Genomic DNA, 19,825 nt, shown 5'->3' on the forward strand with positions numbered 1-19,825 from the left:
CTCAAATACACAGAGGGCCAAAGTTAAATATGTAATAACAAAGGATAAAAAATCTTGAATAAAACAGATAAAGTATGATGCAAACAAAAGTGCCCCCAAACACAATATGACACCCCCACAGTGAATTTCTCTACACGCAGTTTGATGAACCTACTGTACCTCTCTCCCTCAATCCCCACAACAAAGAATGGTGACCCCATCAAAGTTTGATTCTCCAACTGTAGTCTCCACACTACCCTCCACACGGAGTCACGGGCCCCGCATGGTGCTCCATACTCTATAATGGCCCCGTATGGTGCTCCATACTCTATAATGGCACCGTATGGTGCTCCATACTGTATAATGGCCCCGCATGGTGCTCCATGCTGTATAATGGCCCCGCATGGTGCTCCATGCTGTATAATGGCCCCGTATGGTGCTCCATACTGTATAATGGCCCCGCATGGTGCTCCATGCTGTATAATGGCCCCGCATGGTGCTCCATGCTGTATAATGGCCCCGCATGGTGCTCCATACTGTATAATGGCTCCGCATGGTGCTCCATACTGTATAATGGCTCTGCATGGTGCTCCATGCTGTATAATGGCCCCGCATGGTGCTCCATACTGTATAATGGCCCCGCATGGTGCTCCATACCGTATAATCGCCCAGCATGGTGCTCCATGCTGCATAATAGCCAAGCATGGTGCTCCATGCTGTATAATGGCCTCATATGGTGCTCCATACTGTATAATGGCCCCGCATGGTGCTCCATACTGTATAATGGCCCCGCATGGTGCTCCATGCTGTATAATGGCCCCGCATGGTGCTCCATACTGTATAATGGCCCCGCATGGTGCTCCATACTGTATAATGGCCCCGCATGGTGCTCCATACTGTATAATGGCCCCACGCTAAAAAAAAAAATTAAAAAAACTCACCTCTGCTCATTCCAACGCTGATCTGCTCTCTTTATATATTACCCACTCCTCCTTCCTCAGGTTATGTATGGTTGTCCTGAGGACAACTAAAATTTCTTTAGTTTCCATCTCACATGGAGCTAATTGGGCCAGGGGCAGTATAGCAGAGCTAAAAGCACTTTGAAAAGAAAGCTGCAAATGAGTTTGTAACAAAGTTAAACTCTGATGCCCTGTATAAGATATATTCAGATACAACAGCACTATGAGAGGACAACTGAAGTTGTATATGTGTTTGTAATGAGACAAAGATCAGTTCTGCTGAGCATGATTAGAACTGTCAGTCATTACATTGGGAACAACTACTTTCATTTAAAAGGGAACCTGTCCGGTCCCCCGTGTCCCCAAAACCACCAGCAGTTTTGTCTACCTATCTTAATTCCCTGCTTAACACTCCCTTTATTACATTGGAAAATTAAACATCTTTAGAAAAACTATTTTTAAAGTCTGTTTATGATATGTAAATTAACCGTTAAAGAAATCCAGAAAACATGATCTGTGGTGGGCCTTGAAGACTGGAATTGGGGAACACTCCTATAAACCATTCTGACAACTGAGACCTTCACTAGTTTGAAGAAGAGACAATGGCTGTCAGATATTGGCAGTCAGGTAAAGGAACTAGTCTCCAGTTGTCATATGAGCAGACTTGTAGTCTCTATATAAATAACATTTCCATTCACTGACAAGAAGCAGAATCTTAAAATATCAGGTTCATGCATGGAGAAAATTGCTTGAGAATCATTGCTTAGTGGGTTAATAGTCAGGCAGTGACCAGTTCAATTGTGTGCTCACCCACAAAACAGTATAGACAAAAACACGGGGGGGAGACGTAAGCGGAGGCAGTTCAACATCAAAAATAACGTGCCATAATAAATGTTGATGAAGTCTTTGAAAATTCCCTTTATTTTTATAAACCAAACATTCCCTTTTAGGGTAAATACTACTTGCCAATCCTTATGACTTTTAGGCGAGTTTCCTGTTTGTGGGTGTTCATAGAATACAATTGAAGCTTTTTACCAGAGTAGTTTTGACAGAAAACTGAGCAACCAACAATAGTCTTTAGCTAATAAAACACAGAGGAATTCTGCAGAGCTCGAGAGCATTTTTTTATATATTGGCATCTTGTGTTTGCCGAAAAATAATTATACAAATTATAAATCCCTCGAGCCCAGTGGGAACTGACGTGCCACTCGTGTAATCTTCAGAGAAGTCATCAGACTAGAGGAATAGACCTTCTGAGGCCACTGTTTGTCTTATTTCATTATGTTCACCCTCTATCAGCCAATTGTAAGCAGAACAGGAGGCAGAATATCTGTAGCCTCTGGGGCAATACGTGGCTCTCTGAAGTGTCAGAATCCATTACTGTCACTGAGAAGCTCGCTCACATTTTTAGAAAGTAAATTCATACCGCAGATACATATTCAAGGTGCTTATTTAAAATTATAAAAGCGTAAAGTAAGGTCATACCGATTGTAAAGGAAATGTATTTGCATTGAGTTGAGTCTGCCATAAGCAAACTGCTCCTACACCAAATGGACAAAGATTTACCAGCATTGCAAGAACTCAGAACAAAGGGGTCTTCTTGCTAGGTGTACAAAAGTGTCAATCCCGACACCCCACTCTGGTGGTCACTTTGATCTTCAAAGGGTTAGGAAATGGTCATTATACAGTTGTGCTCAAAAGTTTACATACTCTGGCAGAATTTCCTTTCTTGGCCTTGTTTTAGAGAATATGAATGATAACAAAAAAACGTTTTCTCCACTCATGGTTATTGGTTGGGTGAAGCCATTTATTGTCAAACTACTGTGTTTTCTCTTTTTTAATCTTAATGACAACCAAAAACATCCAAATGACCCTGATCAAAAGTTCATATACCATGGTGATTTTGGCCTGATAACATGCACAGAATTTGACACAAATGGGTTTGAATGGCTACTAAAGGTAACATCCTCACCTGTGACCTGTTTGCTTGCAATCAGTGTGTGTGCTTAAAAGCTGAGTGAGTTTCTGGGATCTAAACAGACTCTTTCATCCAGCCACTGACGTTTCTAGATTGTGAGTCATGGGGAAAGCAAAATAATTGTCAACGGATCTACAGGAAAAGGTGGTTAAACTGTATAACACAGGAAAAGGATACAAAAAAATATCCAAGGAATTGATAATGTCAGTCAGCAGCGTTCAAACTGTGATTAACAAATGGAAAATCAGGAGCTCTGTAAAAACCAAACCACGGTCAGGTAGACCACAACTGCCAGGAAAATAGTTCGGGATGCAAAGAAAAATCCACAAATAACATCAGCTGAAATTCAGGATTTTCTGAAAACCAGTGGTGTGGCTGTTTCAAGATGCACAATAAGGAGGAACTTGAAGAAAAATGGGCTGCATGGTCGAGTCGCCAGAAGAAAGCCATTACTGCGCAAATGCCACTAAGTATCTCGCCTACAATACGCCAAACAGCACAGAGACAAGCCTCAAAACTTCTGGAACAAGGTAATTTGGAGTGATGAGACCAAAATTGAACTTTTTGGCCACAACCATAAATGTTACATTTGGAGACAGGCCAACAAGGCCTATGATGAAAGGAACACCATTCCTACAGTAAAGCACAGAGGTGGATCGCTGATGTTTTTGGCATGTGTGAGCTACAAAGGCACAGGAAACTTGGTAAAAGTTGAAGGAAAGATGAATGCAGAACATTATCAGCAAATACTGGAGGCAAATTTGCATTTATCAGCCCGGAAGCTGCGCATGGGACGTACTTGGACGTTCCAACATGACAACGATCCAAAACACAAGGCCAAGTCGACCTGTCATTGGCTACAGCAGAACAAAGTGAAGGTTCTGGAGTGGCCATCTCAGTCTCCGGACCTCAATATCATTGAGCCACTCTGGGGAGATCTCAAGAGCGCAGTTCATGCTAGACAGCCGGGGAATTTACAGGAACTGGAGGCTTTTTGCCAAGAAGAATGGGCAGCTTTACCATCTGAGAAATTAAAGAACCTCATCCATAACTACCACAAAAGACTTCAAGCTGTCACTTATGTTAAAGGGGGCAATACACGGTATTAAGAACTGGTGTATGTGGACTTTTGATCAGGGTCATTTGGATGTTTTTGGTTGTCATTGAGATTTAAAAAGAGAAAACACATTAGTTTGAGAATATTGGCTTCACCCAACCAATAACCATGAGTGGAGAAAAAGTTTGTTATCATTCATATTCTCTGAAAGGCCAAAAAAGGAAAAATTCTGCCGGGGTATATAAACTTTTGAGCACAACTGTAACTAGGCTGAATATTTCCTATGTACTCAATGGAGGGAGTAGCTAGAGACACAGGATATCTGAAATGCAAGGCACTTAAATTAGCCCATCGTCCAGTCACAAACAGCAATTTTTAAATAGTCCAATCCAGGCAGTCCTGGAAACCCGAGCAAGGGTCATATGAAAACTGGGTTGCACAAAAGAAAGTTGTTCACATGTGGGGGCCTGCCTAGGCTGGTTGTGATCCATAATTAATTTCTCCTTCCCTCAAGGAAACATAAGATAACTGTAAATGGAAACGTTTAGGTATTTGTTATTTCTCCCTTTTAATTTTATAACTGTTTTGCATATTTGTGTGTCGTTTTATTTTAACATCTTTTCTTGTAAGCACTGCATTTTTGTAATAAAGCTTAAATCTTTAATAAGTTTGATCCTTCTATGATCTAAAGAACCCATAGCCTTTCAGAGAGTGTGACCTTTTCATTGTCATACAGCAACATACTTCAGGGACTCATCACCCCATGTGTTTGATGAGTGGTGGCAGCGTGTTGTGTAGCTGGGGTGTGTGGACTATGTGGGGGTGTGATTTATACCTCAGTTTATAGCCTAGAACAGAGGATGAGTGCTGGATTGAGTGAGAGGAGATAAATTAACCCTTGAAGCCGCATCCCACGTCACGTGCTGAGAAGTGTGTATGTGACACCGATCCTCTGGATTTCCAGGGCTAACCTGACTGTACTAATGAAAGTCAGCTACACATCTCAGTTTGGAAGTTCCCACAGAGTGGCCTTGTACAGACAGAGATTGTTATATTCATCATTCTGTCACCTTGGAAGTTTGCCAATTGCATAGATAGATAGATAGATAAATATAAGTTGAAATGTCTCCATGGTAATGTCATAAAAAAAAAAAAAAAAGTTATGATTTAGCAATGTATATACCCCAGGTTATAGTAGGTTGAAAAATGAAATTCAGGAGAAATTACATTACTTAAAGAGTAATCATAGATTTCATTTATCTTTCACAAATCAATAATACACATGAAAAAAACAACAACTTTGTATTATATCTACTCAGAGAAACCTGCTTCTCTCACCTCCCACCAGACTGATCTTCCACTCCCAATTAATGGGTGAAATCTGGATTGTGAAGACAGTTTTTCACATTACTGAGATCAGAGATGACAGTTGGTGCTTATAAAGTTCTATTGGGCGGGAGGAGATAGAGGCAGACAGACATTCTGCTGCTCATCTCCAATCTCTATTATGGGATAGTGTATTCACTGAACACAGATTTTACCTGTGAACTGAAAGTTTTGTGAATGAAAAGTCAGTCCATAGTTTCTTATTTTCATTCGTAATATTGATTTATGGGGAAAAATAAAAAAACGATTATTCTGACACCCGATACATGCTGCCCAATCCCAGGGCATCATGTAACAGACATTGGCTGTATGAACTTAGCTATCTAGGTTTCAGAGTCAAACATAAGTTTGACTCTGAAATGCTGCGGCATTTCAGAGAAAATTATGCTTTAATAGCAACTGAAGACTGAAACCAAGCTGGAGACTAGTCAGATACGTGGATCCCTGGCAGCTTCTCCCCACCCACAGCCATGAATTGACAGGTCTTTGCCTATATGTGTGCGTAGGCAGAGACCTGTTACTCCAAGGCAGTGGGGAGAACCCGCTGGGGAACCACCTGTCCGACTAGTCTACGGCACGGCTATGTCCCTAGCGGCTTTTAAAGCATGCTGTTCTCTGAAACACTGCAGCATTTCAGAGTCAAGCATACCTGGCTGAGATCATACAGCCAGAGCCTGATACATGCTGCCCACAGATTGGTTCACGTTAAAAGCAGTTGCCGATGATATGTTATTTGAGCTGCTGTTTGCATGGGGATCTTCTCGAATTGTGGTATATTCTATGGGACTGATCTTGTTCCAGTTGGGTGGGACAGGTTAATATTATGAAAGGGAACCTGTGACATTATCTTCTAGCGCCACTGATCAGCAGAACAGGACACTTTTATCCCTGTTTGAATGGAGCAGCAATGTGCATGCCCGGCTGCCATTCCCTATGGGGCTGCCACAGAAAGCCAGATACAGCGCTCCTGCTGTCCCTTACAGAATGAATTACAGCAGTGGTCGGACATAGAATCATAGAATGGTAGAGTTGGAAGGGACCTCCTGGGTCATCTGGTCCAACCCCCTGCTCAAAGCAGGATTCACTAGATCATCTCAGACAGATGTCTGTCCAGCCTCTGTGCACTACCACTCTATCCTAACGGGGGTAATAGAGCCCTGTTCTGCTGATCGGTGCGGTCCCAGCAGTCAGATACTCACCGATCTGTACGTGATCACCAATTCAGGCTCATCGTTTCCCTGCACATTCAATTTAAATGTAGTTTGTGGCCATAAATCAGCTGAGAGGAGCTCAGAAAAAAAGTGAGATAAAAGAGTTACAAACGTTCCTGCTAGACTGACAGATTGTCAGGTAAAGCAGTCGGCCACTTTCTCTATATGGTGCTGCCTCCTCACACCCCAATCAGCACTTCTGTCCATACAATGGCTGCTGGCGGAGAAGCATGTGACCAGACCTGTCCATCAGCCTCCTCCAATAGAAAAGCAGCTCCCCCCCCATGTGTTTTACGATTGAAGGCGGCTGATTGACAGGTCTGGTCACATGCTGCTCCGCCATTGTCGCCATTTGGATCCATAAGTATTACAGAATAGTCACAGCACCATGGCTTCCGATATAATGCACAGCCATGATGCTCGTATGAACACGCAGCTATTCTTTCAATAGAATTCAATCATTACTATTTTTGTTACATGATCAAATGTGTTTAATGCAGCTACTGTGAAAGCTTCAAACGCTGCTGACAACGCAGAGTAGTTTCAGCTGAAAGCTATTTAAGGTGTGTGGCCCCTAATGAAACCGTGTCATTACAGCTCAAAACAGTTTTACAGAGGTGCTGTCTGTGACCCGACTTTCCCAGAAGCGAATGTATCCAAGGGTCGGTTCACATGCGCCAACATGTGGAACTAAATGACGGATCAGCTGCTTGTTTGCCGATCGGTAGCCATTTAACAGGCTATTTATATAGGCAGACCTCTCTCACAATACAGACAAAACAATCAGTAATTGATCGCCCAGAGCACATAGGCTGCCATTGTTCTGAGCAACACAAACCCTGTTAACACAGATCCATGTGCTGTTGAGAACAATCATCTGTGCAGCAGAAAAGATCATTTAACCCAACCAGCGAGCGTTTGTCTTTCGGGTGATCAGCAGCCTGTTTACACTGCATGATTATCGTGCAAAGTGCGTTCCTAAGAAAACGCATTCATGAATATCTTGCAGTGTAAATGCACCTTAAGTAACTGCTGAATTTTATTTATTTAACTGGCAGAAGACAAATCTATGTCTTGTATATACAGATTGTCTATAGGTGTAACTTTAGGTGTAGATGATCTTTAAGAGCCTCCTCCTCAGTCTATACTATATGGTTTGGCAAAGAATATCACGATGTACGAGCTGCGCTCACGGAAAGGATGATATCTGGACAGTATAAGCAAGGATTTTAATTCACGCCAACGCATTTCAGCGCCTTTCTCGGTAAAAAAACAAGTGTACTATATGGTTGAAATATATGTTACTAAACCGAAAAAAATGAATAAAATTAATAAATGATCCAATATGTTCAAGGCCTGTGTTGTACACACCATGGTTAGCTACTTACATTATTCGGATGGTTGGACACTGGTTTATAATTTGTTGTCACAGCTTTTTCAATCTGCTGGGATTGTCTCTTTGGCTTGGAAGATTCTTCAATCTGTCGCCTGAAACACAATGCAGAACTATGTGAGTTCACACAAACCATCACCAAAACAGCTGTAAAACCCAAGATCACCTACAAATAATCCAAACCTATTTCAAAGCAGACAATGACTCTTTGCCCGCAGTAAGGAGATCGTTTACAAAGTGATTTCATTGACTGAGACACAGGCAAATGTTACAAAAATGAATAATAAAAAAATGAAAAACGACATGGCTGTAATATTAATGAGGACAATTTGTTTACAATACACAGTGGCTCAGTGGTTAGCACGCAGTATACAATGCCTCAGTGGTTAGCACTGTAGCCCAGCAGTGCTGATGTCTGTAAAGCACTGTGGAAATTAATGGAGTTATATAAGAGCGTAAAATAAAAAAAAAAAATACTCAACCCTCTAACCTTTGTTAGGCTCCGTCCACATAAGGCGGAAAATTTCCAGTGGAGATATGACCTCTAATGACAGTCTGGTGCAAGCTCTCATATCAGCACCGAATTTTGTCACAGTGAACAATGATGACATTGTTCTAAACTTTGTACAATGCTGACGAAATATCCACTGTAGACACGCAATGTGAATTCAGTCTTATGACCCCCGAAATGTGAAATGCTTAGAACATTTGGTCTACATTGACCTAATCATTAATCTTAACTCTTTCAAAGTAAATATTCTTTGCTGATTTTGGGATGTTTGACACCATAGATCACCAAATTCCATAAGCTCTACTCAATTGGCCTTCAATGTGGCCATATACAGTGCATTAGATAGAAGTAGGTCAATGTTTGAACAACCATTGATCAAACGAATGACCTGGCGACGGATCATCATGCCGAAATAGCCATACACAGTTTTGTTTTGTTTTTTTTCCAAAGGAAAGTTTTATTTAATGAGTTGTACAAAAATATCACAAATGGTTACAATAAAAGAGAAAACAGCTTATACATCGTAACATAGTTTCTAAGGTTGAAGGAAGACTAAGTCCATCTAGTTCAACCCATATCCTAAACTGTTGATCCAGAGGAAGGCAAAAAAAAACCATGTGGCAAACACTAAGCTCCACATTGGGGAAAAAAATTCCTTCCTGACTCCACATACGGCAATCAGACTAGTTCCCTGGATCAACGCCCTATCAAGGAATCTAGTATATATAACCGGTAATATTATACTTTTTAAGAAAGGCATCCATGCCCTTCTTAAATTTTAGTAGTGAATCACTCATTACAACATCATGCGGCAGAGAGTTCCATAGTCTCACTGCTCTTACAGTAAAGAATCCGTGTCTGTGATTATGATTAAACCTTCTTTCCTCCAGACGTAGAAGATGCCCCCTTGTTCCCGTCTCAGAATAAAAAGATCAGTAGAAAGGTCTTTGTACTGTCCCCTCATATACTTGTACATAGTAATAAGATCACCCCTAAGCCTTCGTTTTTCCAAACTAAATAACCTCAAGTGTAATAACCTGTCTTGGTATTACAGACCCCCAGTCCTCTAATAACCTTGGTCGCTCTTCTCTGCACCCGCTCTAGTTCAGCTATGTCTTTCTTATACACCGGAGACCAGAACTGTACACAGTATTCTAAGTGTGGTCGCACTAGTGACTTGTATAGAGAATTATGTTCTCCTTATGTTCTCCTCATGAGCCCCATTATTTTATTTGCCTTTGCAGCAGCGGCCTGACACTGGCCACTAAACGTGAGCTTGTCGTCCACCAATACACCCAGGTCTTTTTCAGTTACAGTTTTGCCCAGTGTTTTACAATTAAGCATATAATTATACATTTTATTTCCTCTGCCCAAGTGCATTACCTTACATTTATCCCCATTAAAGCTCATTTGCCATTTATCAGCCCAAGCTTCTAGTTTACATAGATCCTCCAGTAATATAAAATTGTCCTCCTCTGTATTGATTACCCTGCAGAGTTTAGTGTCATCTGCAAATATTGAAATATTACTCTGTATGCCCCCTACAAGGTCATTAATAAATATGTTAAAAAGAAGCGGGCCCAATACTGACCCCTGTGGTACCCCACTGTTAACTGAGACCCAGTCTGAGTGTTTTCCATTAATAACCACCCTTTGTTTTATATCACTGAGCCAGTTCTTAACCCACTTACATATATTTTCCCATATCCCCATTGTTCTCATTTTATGTATCAACCTTTTGTGTGGAACCGTATCAAAAGCTTTTGAAAAGTCCATATACACAACATCCACTGCATTTCCTTGGTCCAGTCTGGAACTTAACTCTTCATAAATGCTGATCAGATTAGTTTGACAGGAATGGTCCCTCGTAAACCCATGTTGATATTGGGTCATGAGGTTATTCTTCTTCAGATACTCTAGTATAGCATCTCTTAGGAAACCCTCCAGGATTTTTCCCACAGTAGAGGTTAAGCTTACTGGCCTATAATTTCCAAGTTCAGTTTTTGTCCCCTTTTTGAATATTGGCACCACATTTGCTATACGCCAGTCCTGTGGTACAGACCCTGTTATTATGAAATCTTTGAAGATTAAAAATAATGGTCTATCTAGGACATTACTTAATTCCTGCAGTACTCGCGGGTGTATCCCATCCGGACCCGGGGATTTGTCAACTTTAGTGATTTTTAGACGCCGCCGTACTTCCTGCTGGGTTAAGCAAGTGACATTTAATGGAGAATTTTTGTTATCACTGATCATGTTTTCTGTCATGCGATTTTCTTGTGTAAATACTGTTGAAAAAAAAAATCATTTAGCATATTGGCTTTTTCCTCCTCCTCATCCACCATTTCACCTAGACTATTTTTAAGGGGGCCAACACTATCATTTTTTAGTTTTTTACTATTTATGTAGTTAAAGAATATTTTGGAATTATTTTTACTTTCTCTGGCAATGAGTCTCTCTGTCTCAATCTTTGCTGCCTTAATTTCGTTTTTACAGAATTTATTTAATTTTCTGTATTTATTTAATGCCTCATCACTACCTACTGGCTTTAGTTCTCTAAATGCTTTCTTTTTGTCACTTATTGCGCCCCTTACAGCTCTATTTAGCCATAGTGGTTTCCTCCTATTTCTAGCATGTTTATTCCCATAGGGTATATATTGTGCACAGTTCCTATTCAGTATGCTAATAAATGTCTCCCATTTGCTTTGTGTAGTTTTATGTCTCAGGATATCGTCCCAGTTTATTGCACTAAGATCATCTCTTAACCGTTGGAAATTTTCCTTCCTGAAGTTTAGTGTCCTTGTAACCCCTCTACTACACATCTTATTAAAGGATACATGAAAACTTATTATTTTGTGATCACTATTACCCAAGTGACCCCCAACTCGTATATTTGATATGCGGTCTGGCCTGTTGGTTAATATTAGGTCTAGAAGTGCCCCCCTTCTTGTTGGGTCCTGAACCAGTTGTGAAAGGTAATTGTCTCTCATAGTAGTCAAAAACCTATTACCTTTGCTTGAACTACAGGTTTCTGTTCCCCAATGTATTTCAGGGTAGTTGAAGTCCCCCATAATAATGACTTCTCCTTGAGTCGCTGCTTTATCTATTTGCTTTATAAGGATATTCTCCGCTGCTTCCATTATTTTTGGAGACTTATAACAAGCCCCCATCCGTAATTTATTATTTTTTCCCCCCTCCCCTTATCTCCACCCACAGGGACTCTACATTTCCATTAGATTCACATATATCCTCCCGCAAGATGGGTTCTAAGGATGATTTTACATATAAACACTCCCCCCTCGCTTGTTTGTACGGTCATTTCTGAACAGACTATAGCCCTGTAAATTAACTGCCCAGTCATGGCTCTCGTCCAGCCATGTCTCAGATATCCCCACCATGTCATAATTATTTTCCAACAAAATTAATTCTAATTCCTCCATTTTGTTGGTGAGGCTTCTGGCATTAGTGTACATGCATTTTATGTATCTCTCTGTACCTCTATTCCTATACTTATCAGAAGAATGAATTGTGCATAGTATATTAACAGCAGTACAATAAAAGTATGCATTATTCATAACCACAATGTCTTCTATTGATCACAAAATAAATACCATGTATTTACAACTGTTGTCTTGAACTACCCCAACCGATGTTAACAAAAGATAGACAAGGAGTAAAGAGAAAAAATGGGGGTACGAAAGGCATTAATACATTTCCTATAGTCAGTAATATGTATTAAGAGTCACCTGCACCAGATCTACATCTCCCCCCAACATAAAGTCGGCTACATATTAGTCTGTGGGTATTGGCGGGTTCAACCGACATTAGCCTAATGTGTACGAAGGCCTTTAGTCTGCAAGGGTGATTTCTCTGAGCTAAGGAGAGGTCTAGGACAAACTGGAAGGGAAAGTGGTCCAATTTTCCTTTTGGTGAAATGTTGTAGAAGGATGTTTTGGTCAGATGAGACCAAAGCTGAACTTTTTGGGCTGAATGGAAACACTATCCCCACTGTCAAACATGGTGGTGGCAGCATGCTATGGGGATGCTTTTCTTCAGCAGGGACAGGGAAGCTGGTCAGAGTTCATGGGAATATGGATAGAGCTAAATACAAGGTGATCCTGGAGGAAAACCTGTTAGAGGCTGGAAAAGACTTGAGACTGGGAGGTAGGTTCACCTATACTGACAAAGATGCAATGGAATGGTTTAGATCAAAGCATATTCGTATGTGTGAATGGCCCAGACAGTCCAGACTTAAATCCCTTTGAGAATCTGTGGCAAAACTTGAAAATTGCTCTTCATAGACGCTCTCCATCCAGTCTCACTGAGCTAGTTTGAAGGATGGGCAAAAATTTCAGCCTCTAGATGAACAAAGCTCGAAGAGACTTCCCTCAAAAGACTTGAAGCAGTAATTACAGCGAAAAGTGGCCCTAAAAGTATTGACTCGGAGTGGGGGAGCGGAATACAATTAAATCTGAAAATTGTGAAGTGCATATTTTTAAAATATTCAGAAAGCGATCGTTTCCTTTGCACTTCATAAATACTTCCTAATATAGTGTTGGTATACAAGTTTGTGGATGTAATGAGAAAAAATGTGGAAAAGTTCACGGGGTTTGAATACTTTTTCAAAGCACTGTATATCATGAAATCTTTGTCTTCCAGTACACACTTTAAAGGGATTGTCCATTAGTCGAATAAACATTTCTAAATCCCTGTTTCTCCTTAAAATAATAACAGTAATACTCCACTGTGGTGCAGATGCTGTTCCAGCAGTGTCGGCACTGGCTCTCCCGGGGATTGTGTCACATTGCTATGTCATGTGATCCCTGCAGAATAGTCTGATTTCCATGAAATCCATTAATTTTTACAGGCTATAAGACATCATACAGCATATCTTTTCCCACTTGCTATTGTTTTTGAGGAGTAGATGAGCATATACTCTGATATATTGTAATATTCTGTAATTATTTCTAGGTAGGGAGCAGTTTGCCAAATACCCCTTTTGCTAAAGATTTTGCTTTTTCAATTTCCCTCTTGAATTCCTAACAGCATTTTCTTTAATTAGATCTGAAACTGATGGCCAGGAAAGCTTCTCTTATGGCTTCCAGCAGCCTCAGCACCATTTAAGTCTAATGGGATCTGTACCACCAGTGTGAGGACAACACACATTTATGGCAAATAACAGCTGGATATTGCTGCCATCATTATTCTTACTTCCTCAAAAAATGGGACGACTCAGAAGTAGTAACAGCAGTAGGATACCACTGTGGCTCAGCCGGGTATGATCAAAGATAGAAAAATAGACAGAGAAAATGATACAAAGCATCATAAAAGAAAAGGAACAACTGCTTCATAGAAAATGGAGCATTGATTGGATATACACAATGTCAGAGATGGGTGAATTTCTAATTTTCCCCTTCTCATAGTAAAAGGCAGGGCTCATTGTCAAAACGCAGGTAAGCTTGAAATAAAATGAGTTTGAATTAAAAGTGGATAATTCACTTGGTTACGGAAAGAAAATGTACGTATTTCAGATTAGAGGCACTAGATTCTGAAACTTTTGTTAGCGCTGAAATATCAGGATTGTTCCAGGTCGTTAAAGTGTAAAGGCCACGGGTGCTAGTCAAAATGTAAATTATGTGTACGGTCTATCATGGAGGGTTTAATGTGGGCCAGCTTATAAATCTATAAAGGTCACGGCCATTAATCCCGACCAGGATAGTGGAATATCACAAAATCACTTCCAACTCGGAAAAGCAAGAATGAAGGGTTAAAGAGTTAAGTGATAGGGCACATCATTTACCATCAGGGCAGCAATAATCAGTCAGTCATTCTCAGGGGAAAGAAGATGAAATACTTGGTTCCATGGATACACAAGGCTTCTTTTCATCATTTCATGAACCAATGTCGCAACTAAAAAATGAAATATCTTCATGAAATGTCACTATAAAGGGTGCAAATGTATTTCCACAAAAAAGGAAAAAAATAAGAATACTAATAAATTAATAAAAAAAAAGTCTCTGTACTGCTATTTTATGCCGATCAATTTACTCCAACCATTACCTCCACCATTGGAGTTTCACTCTTAACTGTTCTTTACCGGCTCAATTTTTCTATAAAAATTATCTGCTTGCCAAAACTTGGTTCTGGACAGGGTCCCGACAGAATTAAAAACTTTTCTTTTTATTTTGAGGTTTTATTTTTGACATAAAATGTAGTGATAAGGACAATTCACAAAATCAACTACATTCTGTTCAAAGCCAAATAAATAGATACCTTTGGGCCAAATTGCTCGTTTAGCCGATGACCGTTTCTCCCAACTCCACCATAACTGTGCACCAAACTGGAAGCCCCCAAAAAACAAGACTGCCAGTCGACCATGCTGATATCATTGGGTTCTGATGACTTCTCTCATATTATATTGTGACAGAATGATAAAGCCATAGATCCTCTTAGGAAATAAACGTCCGATTCATAAACAAATGAGTAACATAACAAGGAAATACAATACTGTAAGAAAGCACATAAATGGCTTCCTGATTTCGACAAGCTAAGAGACTTTTAACTCTCTCTATGTGATCCGCAATTTCATTAGTAAAATCCCATTTTCTGTTCTACTGAACCTCCGCTTATTTCACCTACATAAGCTTTTAGAATCAAATACCTTATGTAAAGTTGGCCACACATTATCCAATCTGACAACTATAAACCATACACACCAAAGGCTCTGGTCACATCATATTTGAGCATCCCATTGGATTTACATGTCAGAAACATTTCTCCAAATATACCTTCAAAAGAAGCTTTTCCAGATGTCCCATATACCACCGGCACATAGTGGCGTACAATGACCATAATAGGTTCCTGTGATTTAAGAATAACTCAACTATTTATTTTTAACTAGATGGTGGCCCGATTCTAACGCATCGGGTATTCTAGAATATGTATGCGGCCGACCGGGCGCAATCAGCAGAGCGTTGTTTAAATTTGGCGCCAAAATCGCTGATTGGTCGCGACCAATCAGCAGAGCAGTGTTTAAATATGGCGCCAATCAGCAGAGCGTTGTTTAAATTTGGCGCCAATCTCCATGATTGGTTGCGGCCGGCCGGCGGCCGCGACCAATCAGCAGAGTGGTGTTTAAATTTTGCGCCAAAAATCGCTGATTGGTCGCGGCCGCCGGCCAATCCGCGAACCGTATTACTGATGACCGGGCAGCGGCGCCGTCCCTCCCTTCACACTTGCCGGCGGGAGATCAGCGGCCCGAGCCGCTGATCTCCCGACGGTAGCCGCATGGAGGTCAGCGGCGCCGCCCGTCGGGGTACTTGTGCTGCCAGCAGCGGGGAGATGAGCAGCTAGCGCCGCTCATCTCCATGCTGCATCGCCGCTGACTTCCGTCCGGCAGATGAGCCGCTAACGGCCGCCATCTTTTTCTGTAATCCCGAATCGCTGATTGGCCGCGGCCGGACCAATTAGCGACGCGGGATTTCCTGGACAGACAGACGGGATAAGATGATTATATATATATAGATAATTCTGTCCAGCATGAAAAGTTATGAAACTTTGCAAATCACTCTCAAAACATTCCATGAAAGTGGCTTTCAAAACCTCATTTCCCCCCCAGCTTATTTGCCTGTCTTTAGCTGCATTGATATCAGAATGCCCTCATTTGGAGTACAGATGATGGCAGTGAAAAGGCCAGCACCTGTCTCTCTCTAACTCTGGGGATAAGCTGCTGCAGGAGATTGTTCTGATAAGCACAGCACTCAGAGGAGGAGACAGGTACTAAGTAGAGAAGTGAGAATCAACTCATAGAACTTGGATGCATCTGCCCGGTCAGTAATATGTGACCGCTGGACGGGAGGGCCTGTGAATCTCCTTATCTCCCAGCTCTTCTAGTTGTGTGCACGTACCCTTAAAATCCTTCTTATATGATTTCCCATAGAAATCATCTGCACAAAATTGCACTGCAGATTTTATAACCGATGAAATATAATTATAAAAAGTCCTCCTTCTGTTAATCTGCTCCATGTTTAGTGTATAAGGGCCCCTGTGCATAAGAGTTTAAAGTCAGATGAACCAGCCGATAACGGTTGGATTGATGGACAATTTGATTGGTATATTAGCTCTCCGACTCTCCCCCATCTGTCAGAGGAAGAAAATGATCCAGCCGGCTGAACTTCAACAGCCAATCCTTTTTTCGGCAGGGATGTAGCCGTCGGCTATAATTTGTATGGGGGCCTCAAGTATCTGTGTTTAGTTGTGAAAGAAATCTGCAGGTATAACTTTATGTCAGTATGCAAATATACCGGAGTGATGAGTCACGCTAACCGCTTCTGAATAATTAAAAGAATAAGCACTTAGTACCATCATGTACGTTATAAGAAGCACAAAGGTCACACGGGATTGTTAGTCCACACAGAAATACATGAAGTGCTGGGTGGTATCATTTAATTCCCACATAGAAGCATTTAAGATTGCTCCAATCTAATGTATCATCTGCGTCAAATCAAAGAACCTTTTTATAGAAAACATGCGCCAAGGACTGCAATCATGATGAGACAAGTGATGTGCGGAAAGCAGTACAATAAGACTTGTTAAGTAAACACATTATTCAAATAAAATAAAAACAAAACAATTAATGGGCAGGTATCGAAATTGTGCCCAAAGGAACACAACATTTATGGACAGATTCAGAGATGTTCAACTCAAACTTTTTTAATCCAGCTATTTTTTTTTTTATTATTTTTCTAGCTACCTTCCAGCACAAACACATTCTACAGCGTGGTACAGAGGTCAACAGCACAAAAACTGTTCCCCATTTCCAACACACACGCTGGGGGCAAATGTGCAAGAAGTAGATTAATCTGTCAATATATTTTTTAAAGTGTTTAACTATATTTTCTAAAATATTGCCAAATACTCTAGCAATTTTATCAAGAGTTTAGAAATTGAGTCTAAAAACACATGTAGTAACTGTGTGAACGCTGACTACATAACCTTCAGTTGCAGATTGGCCTTGAAGGAGTTTTCACATTAAAGAAGTTGTCCGGTACTTTTTTTAAATTGCCCAATGTATTCAGCATGTGGGCATAAGTATATTTGTAAATACCTTGTGTTGCTGATACTGCCTGTGAGCGGCGCTATCGGTGGTCGCTCACAGGCATCACGTGACCCCGCACTGACGTCATGACCAGTGAGGCGTGACTCAGCGCTGGGGTCCCCGCGGTGGCTGCTGGGTTGTGGGCGGGGTTATTCCCATGCGTCTCACCCAGCATCCACCGAGTGCTTTCCCAATGAATGGGGAGAGGGAGAGCGCGGGGTGGATGCCGGGTGTGACGCAGGGGAATAACCCCTCCCACAACCCAGCAGCCACCGGTGGAACGTGGACTTGTCATGACGTCAGCAGATGTCAGCGCGGGGTCACGTGATGCCTGTGAGCGGCCAGTGATCGCGGCGCTCACAGGCATTATCGGCAACACAAAGTATTTACAGAGATACTTATGCCAACATGCTGAATATATTGGGCAACTTAAAAAAAAATACCGGACAATCGCTTTAAATATTTCAATCAGGTTTTTGTGTTCCATGTGCCCTTAAAAGAAAAACTGCAATTTTTTTTTCATATTACAATATTTAAAAAATTAAAAACAAAAAAAGTTTTAAATTTAGCCATTTTCACACTAGCCACTGGAGCTATTATTTATTTTTAGACTTCATGTCCTTTTAGGAAGAGCTTTCAACAGGCTCTTTATCATCAGAGGCAGGATTAGATTACAATGACTGGTAGCTCTTTTATACCTAGCTGACAACACAGGATCAACCAATCATAGCAGGCGTTGTCACACCTGGCCCTGCTCCCCTTCCCTTCACAATGACTTTTGCAAAGGCTCATAACATAATTCAATACAAAACATAGCCACAGTGGTCAGCCCCTGACACTAAGCACATGTGTTATTTCCTGAAACAAGTTAGACTGTGAGCTCACGATCAGTAATACTAGCGTTCTGGACTTAATGTATGATCGCTGCATTGTACAGTTACGAGCACAGTGGATGGGAATCATAGAAATCCCACACTCGCTGCTCTTTTTTGCACTGCATAAATTCACCTGTGGTGCGGGTTTCCGAGTCGCAGCATGTCAATTTCTCTTGCGGGAACGCTCAGTCTTCTGTGCAGAATTTCACCCATAGACTTGCATTAGATGCGGTAAATCCGCAGTTAAAAAAAGCACATATGTTGTAAGTGAGTTTACGCAGGTCCATTTCTGGACTACTTCGGACCTGCATTGGATTTTTTTTTTTCAATAAAGTGGTGAACAAGGGATGGTGTGGAGGAGTCTTTATTCAAATAAAGTGTTTTTGCTGTGTATGTGTTTTTTTTTCATTACTGGGTTAGTAATAGGGGTGTCTGACACCTCTCCATTACTAATCCCAGGGCTTGATGCCACCTGTGATTTTTGACAAATAACTGCTGACATCAACCTCAACTACCATTACCCTGATTACCACCGCACCAGTTGCAATCAGAAAGAGCTGGGCAAAACACCAGAATTGCCGCATTAACGTGATGCGCCACTTCTGGGGCAGCTGTGGGCTGGTATTTTTAGGCTGGGAAGAGCCCAATAACCAAGGACCTTCCCAGCCTGATAATATACCGTATATACTCGAGTGTAAGCCAAACCACTTAATTTTACCACAAAAAAACTGGGAAAACTTATTAACTCGAGTATAAGCCTAGGGTGGGAAATGCAGCAGCTACTAGTCCCCATACAATGCTCCACGCTGTACGGGCCCCATACCTAAAAAAAAAAAATTAAAAATTAAAATACTCACCTCTCCGCCGCTGATCTGCTCCGAACTCCTCAGCGTCGCCGTCTTCTCGCTCTCTTCACTGTGACTGTTGTAAAGAGTTCATCGCACCCTCTGCCTTGAGAAGTCAGGAGATGCAGAAGAGACAGGACCTGCGGAGGAACGGGGAGAGACAAGTATTGTGCCGGGGCCCTGAGCAAGCAGGGGGGGAGGTACCCACTCGCAGGCGCTGGACACTTCCGCTCACGGGCCCCATAACGTGCCGGTGTCCCCGATGGAGAGTGGGGCCCCCCCGCCTGCTCAGGGCCCCGGCACTTGCCCGGGTACTGATGCCGACCCTGGGTAAGTGGGACCCTCACATGAGTATAAGCCGAGGGGGCTTTTCTTTTTCAGCATAAAAAATGTGCTGAAAAAGTTGGCTTATACACGAGTATATACGGTAGGCCTGCAGCTGTCAGCTTTACCTTGGTTATCAAAAATAAGGGGGACCCGACGTCAGTGTTTATTAGGTTAATCCACGTACAGTAAACTACACACGCACAGCAC

The 19,825-nt window shown here is 41.5% G+C and overlaps 1 protein-coding gene across 1 annotated transcript in view; it reads right to left on the reverse strand.

Moving 5' to 3' along the window:
• GTF2F2 (general transcription factor IIF subunit 2) overlaps positions 1-19,825 on the reverse strand; it is a 201,510-nt gene that overhangs the window by 74,556 nt on the left and 107,129 nt on the right. The window contains exon 7 of the mRNA XM_073663879.1: positions 7,959-8,058. Coding sequence (XP_073519980.1) covers positions 7,959-8,058 — 100 coding nt within the window. The remainder of the gene's footprint in view (positions 1-7,958; positions 8,059-19,825) is intronic.

This window comes from Phyllobates terribilis, unplaced genomic scaffold (assembly GCF_046119375.1).
Source record: "Phyllobates terribilis strain yellow unplaced genomic scaffold, ASM4611937v1 Scaffold_2__4_contigs__length_985480577, whole genome shotgun sequence".
Taxonomy (NCBI): Eukaryota; Metazoa; Chordata; class Amphibia; order Anura; family Dendrobatidae; genus Phyllobates; species Phyllobates terribilis.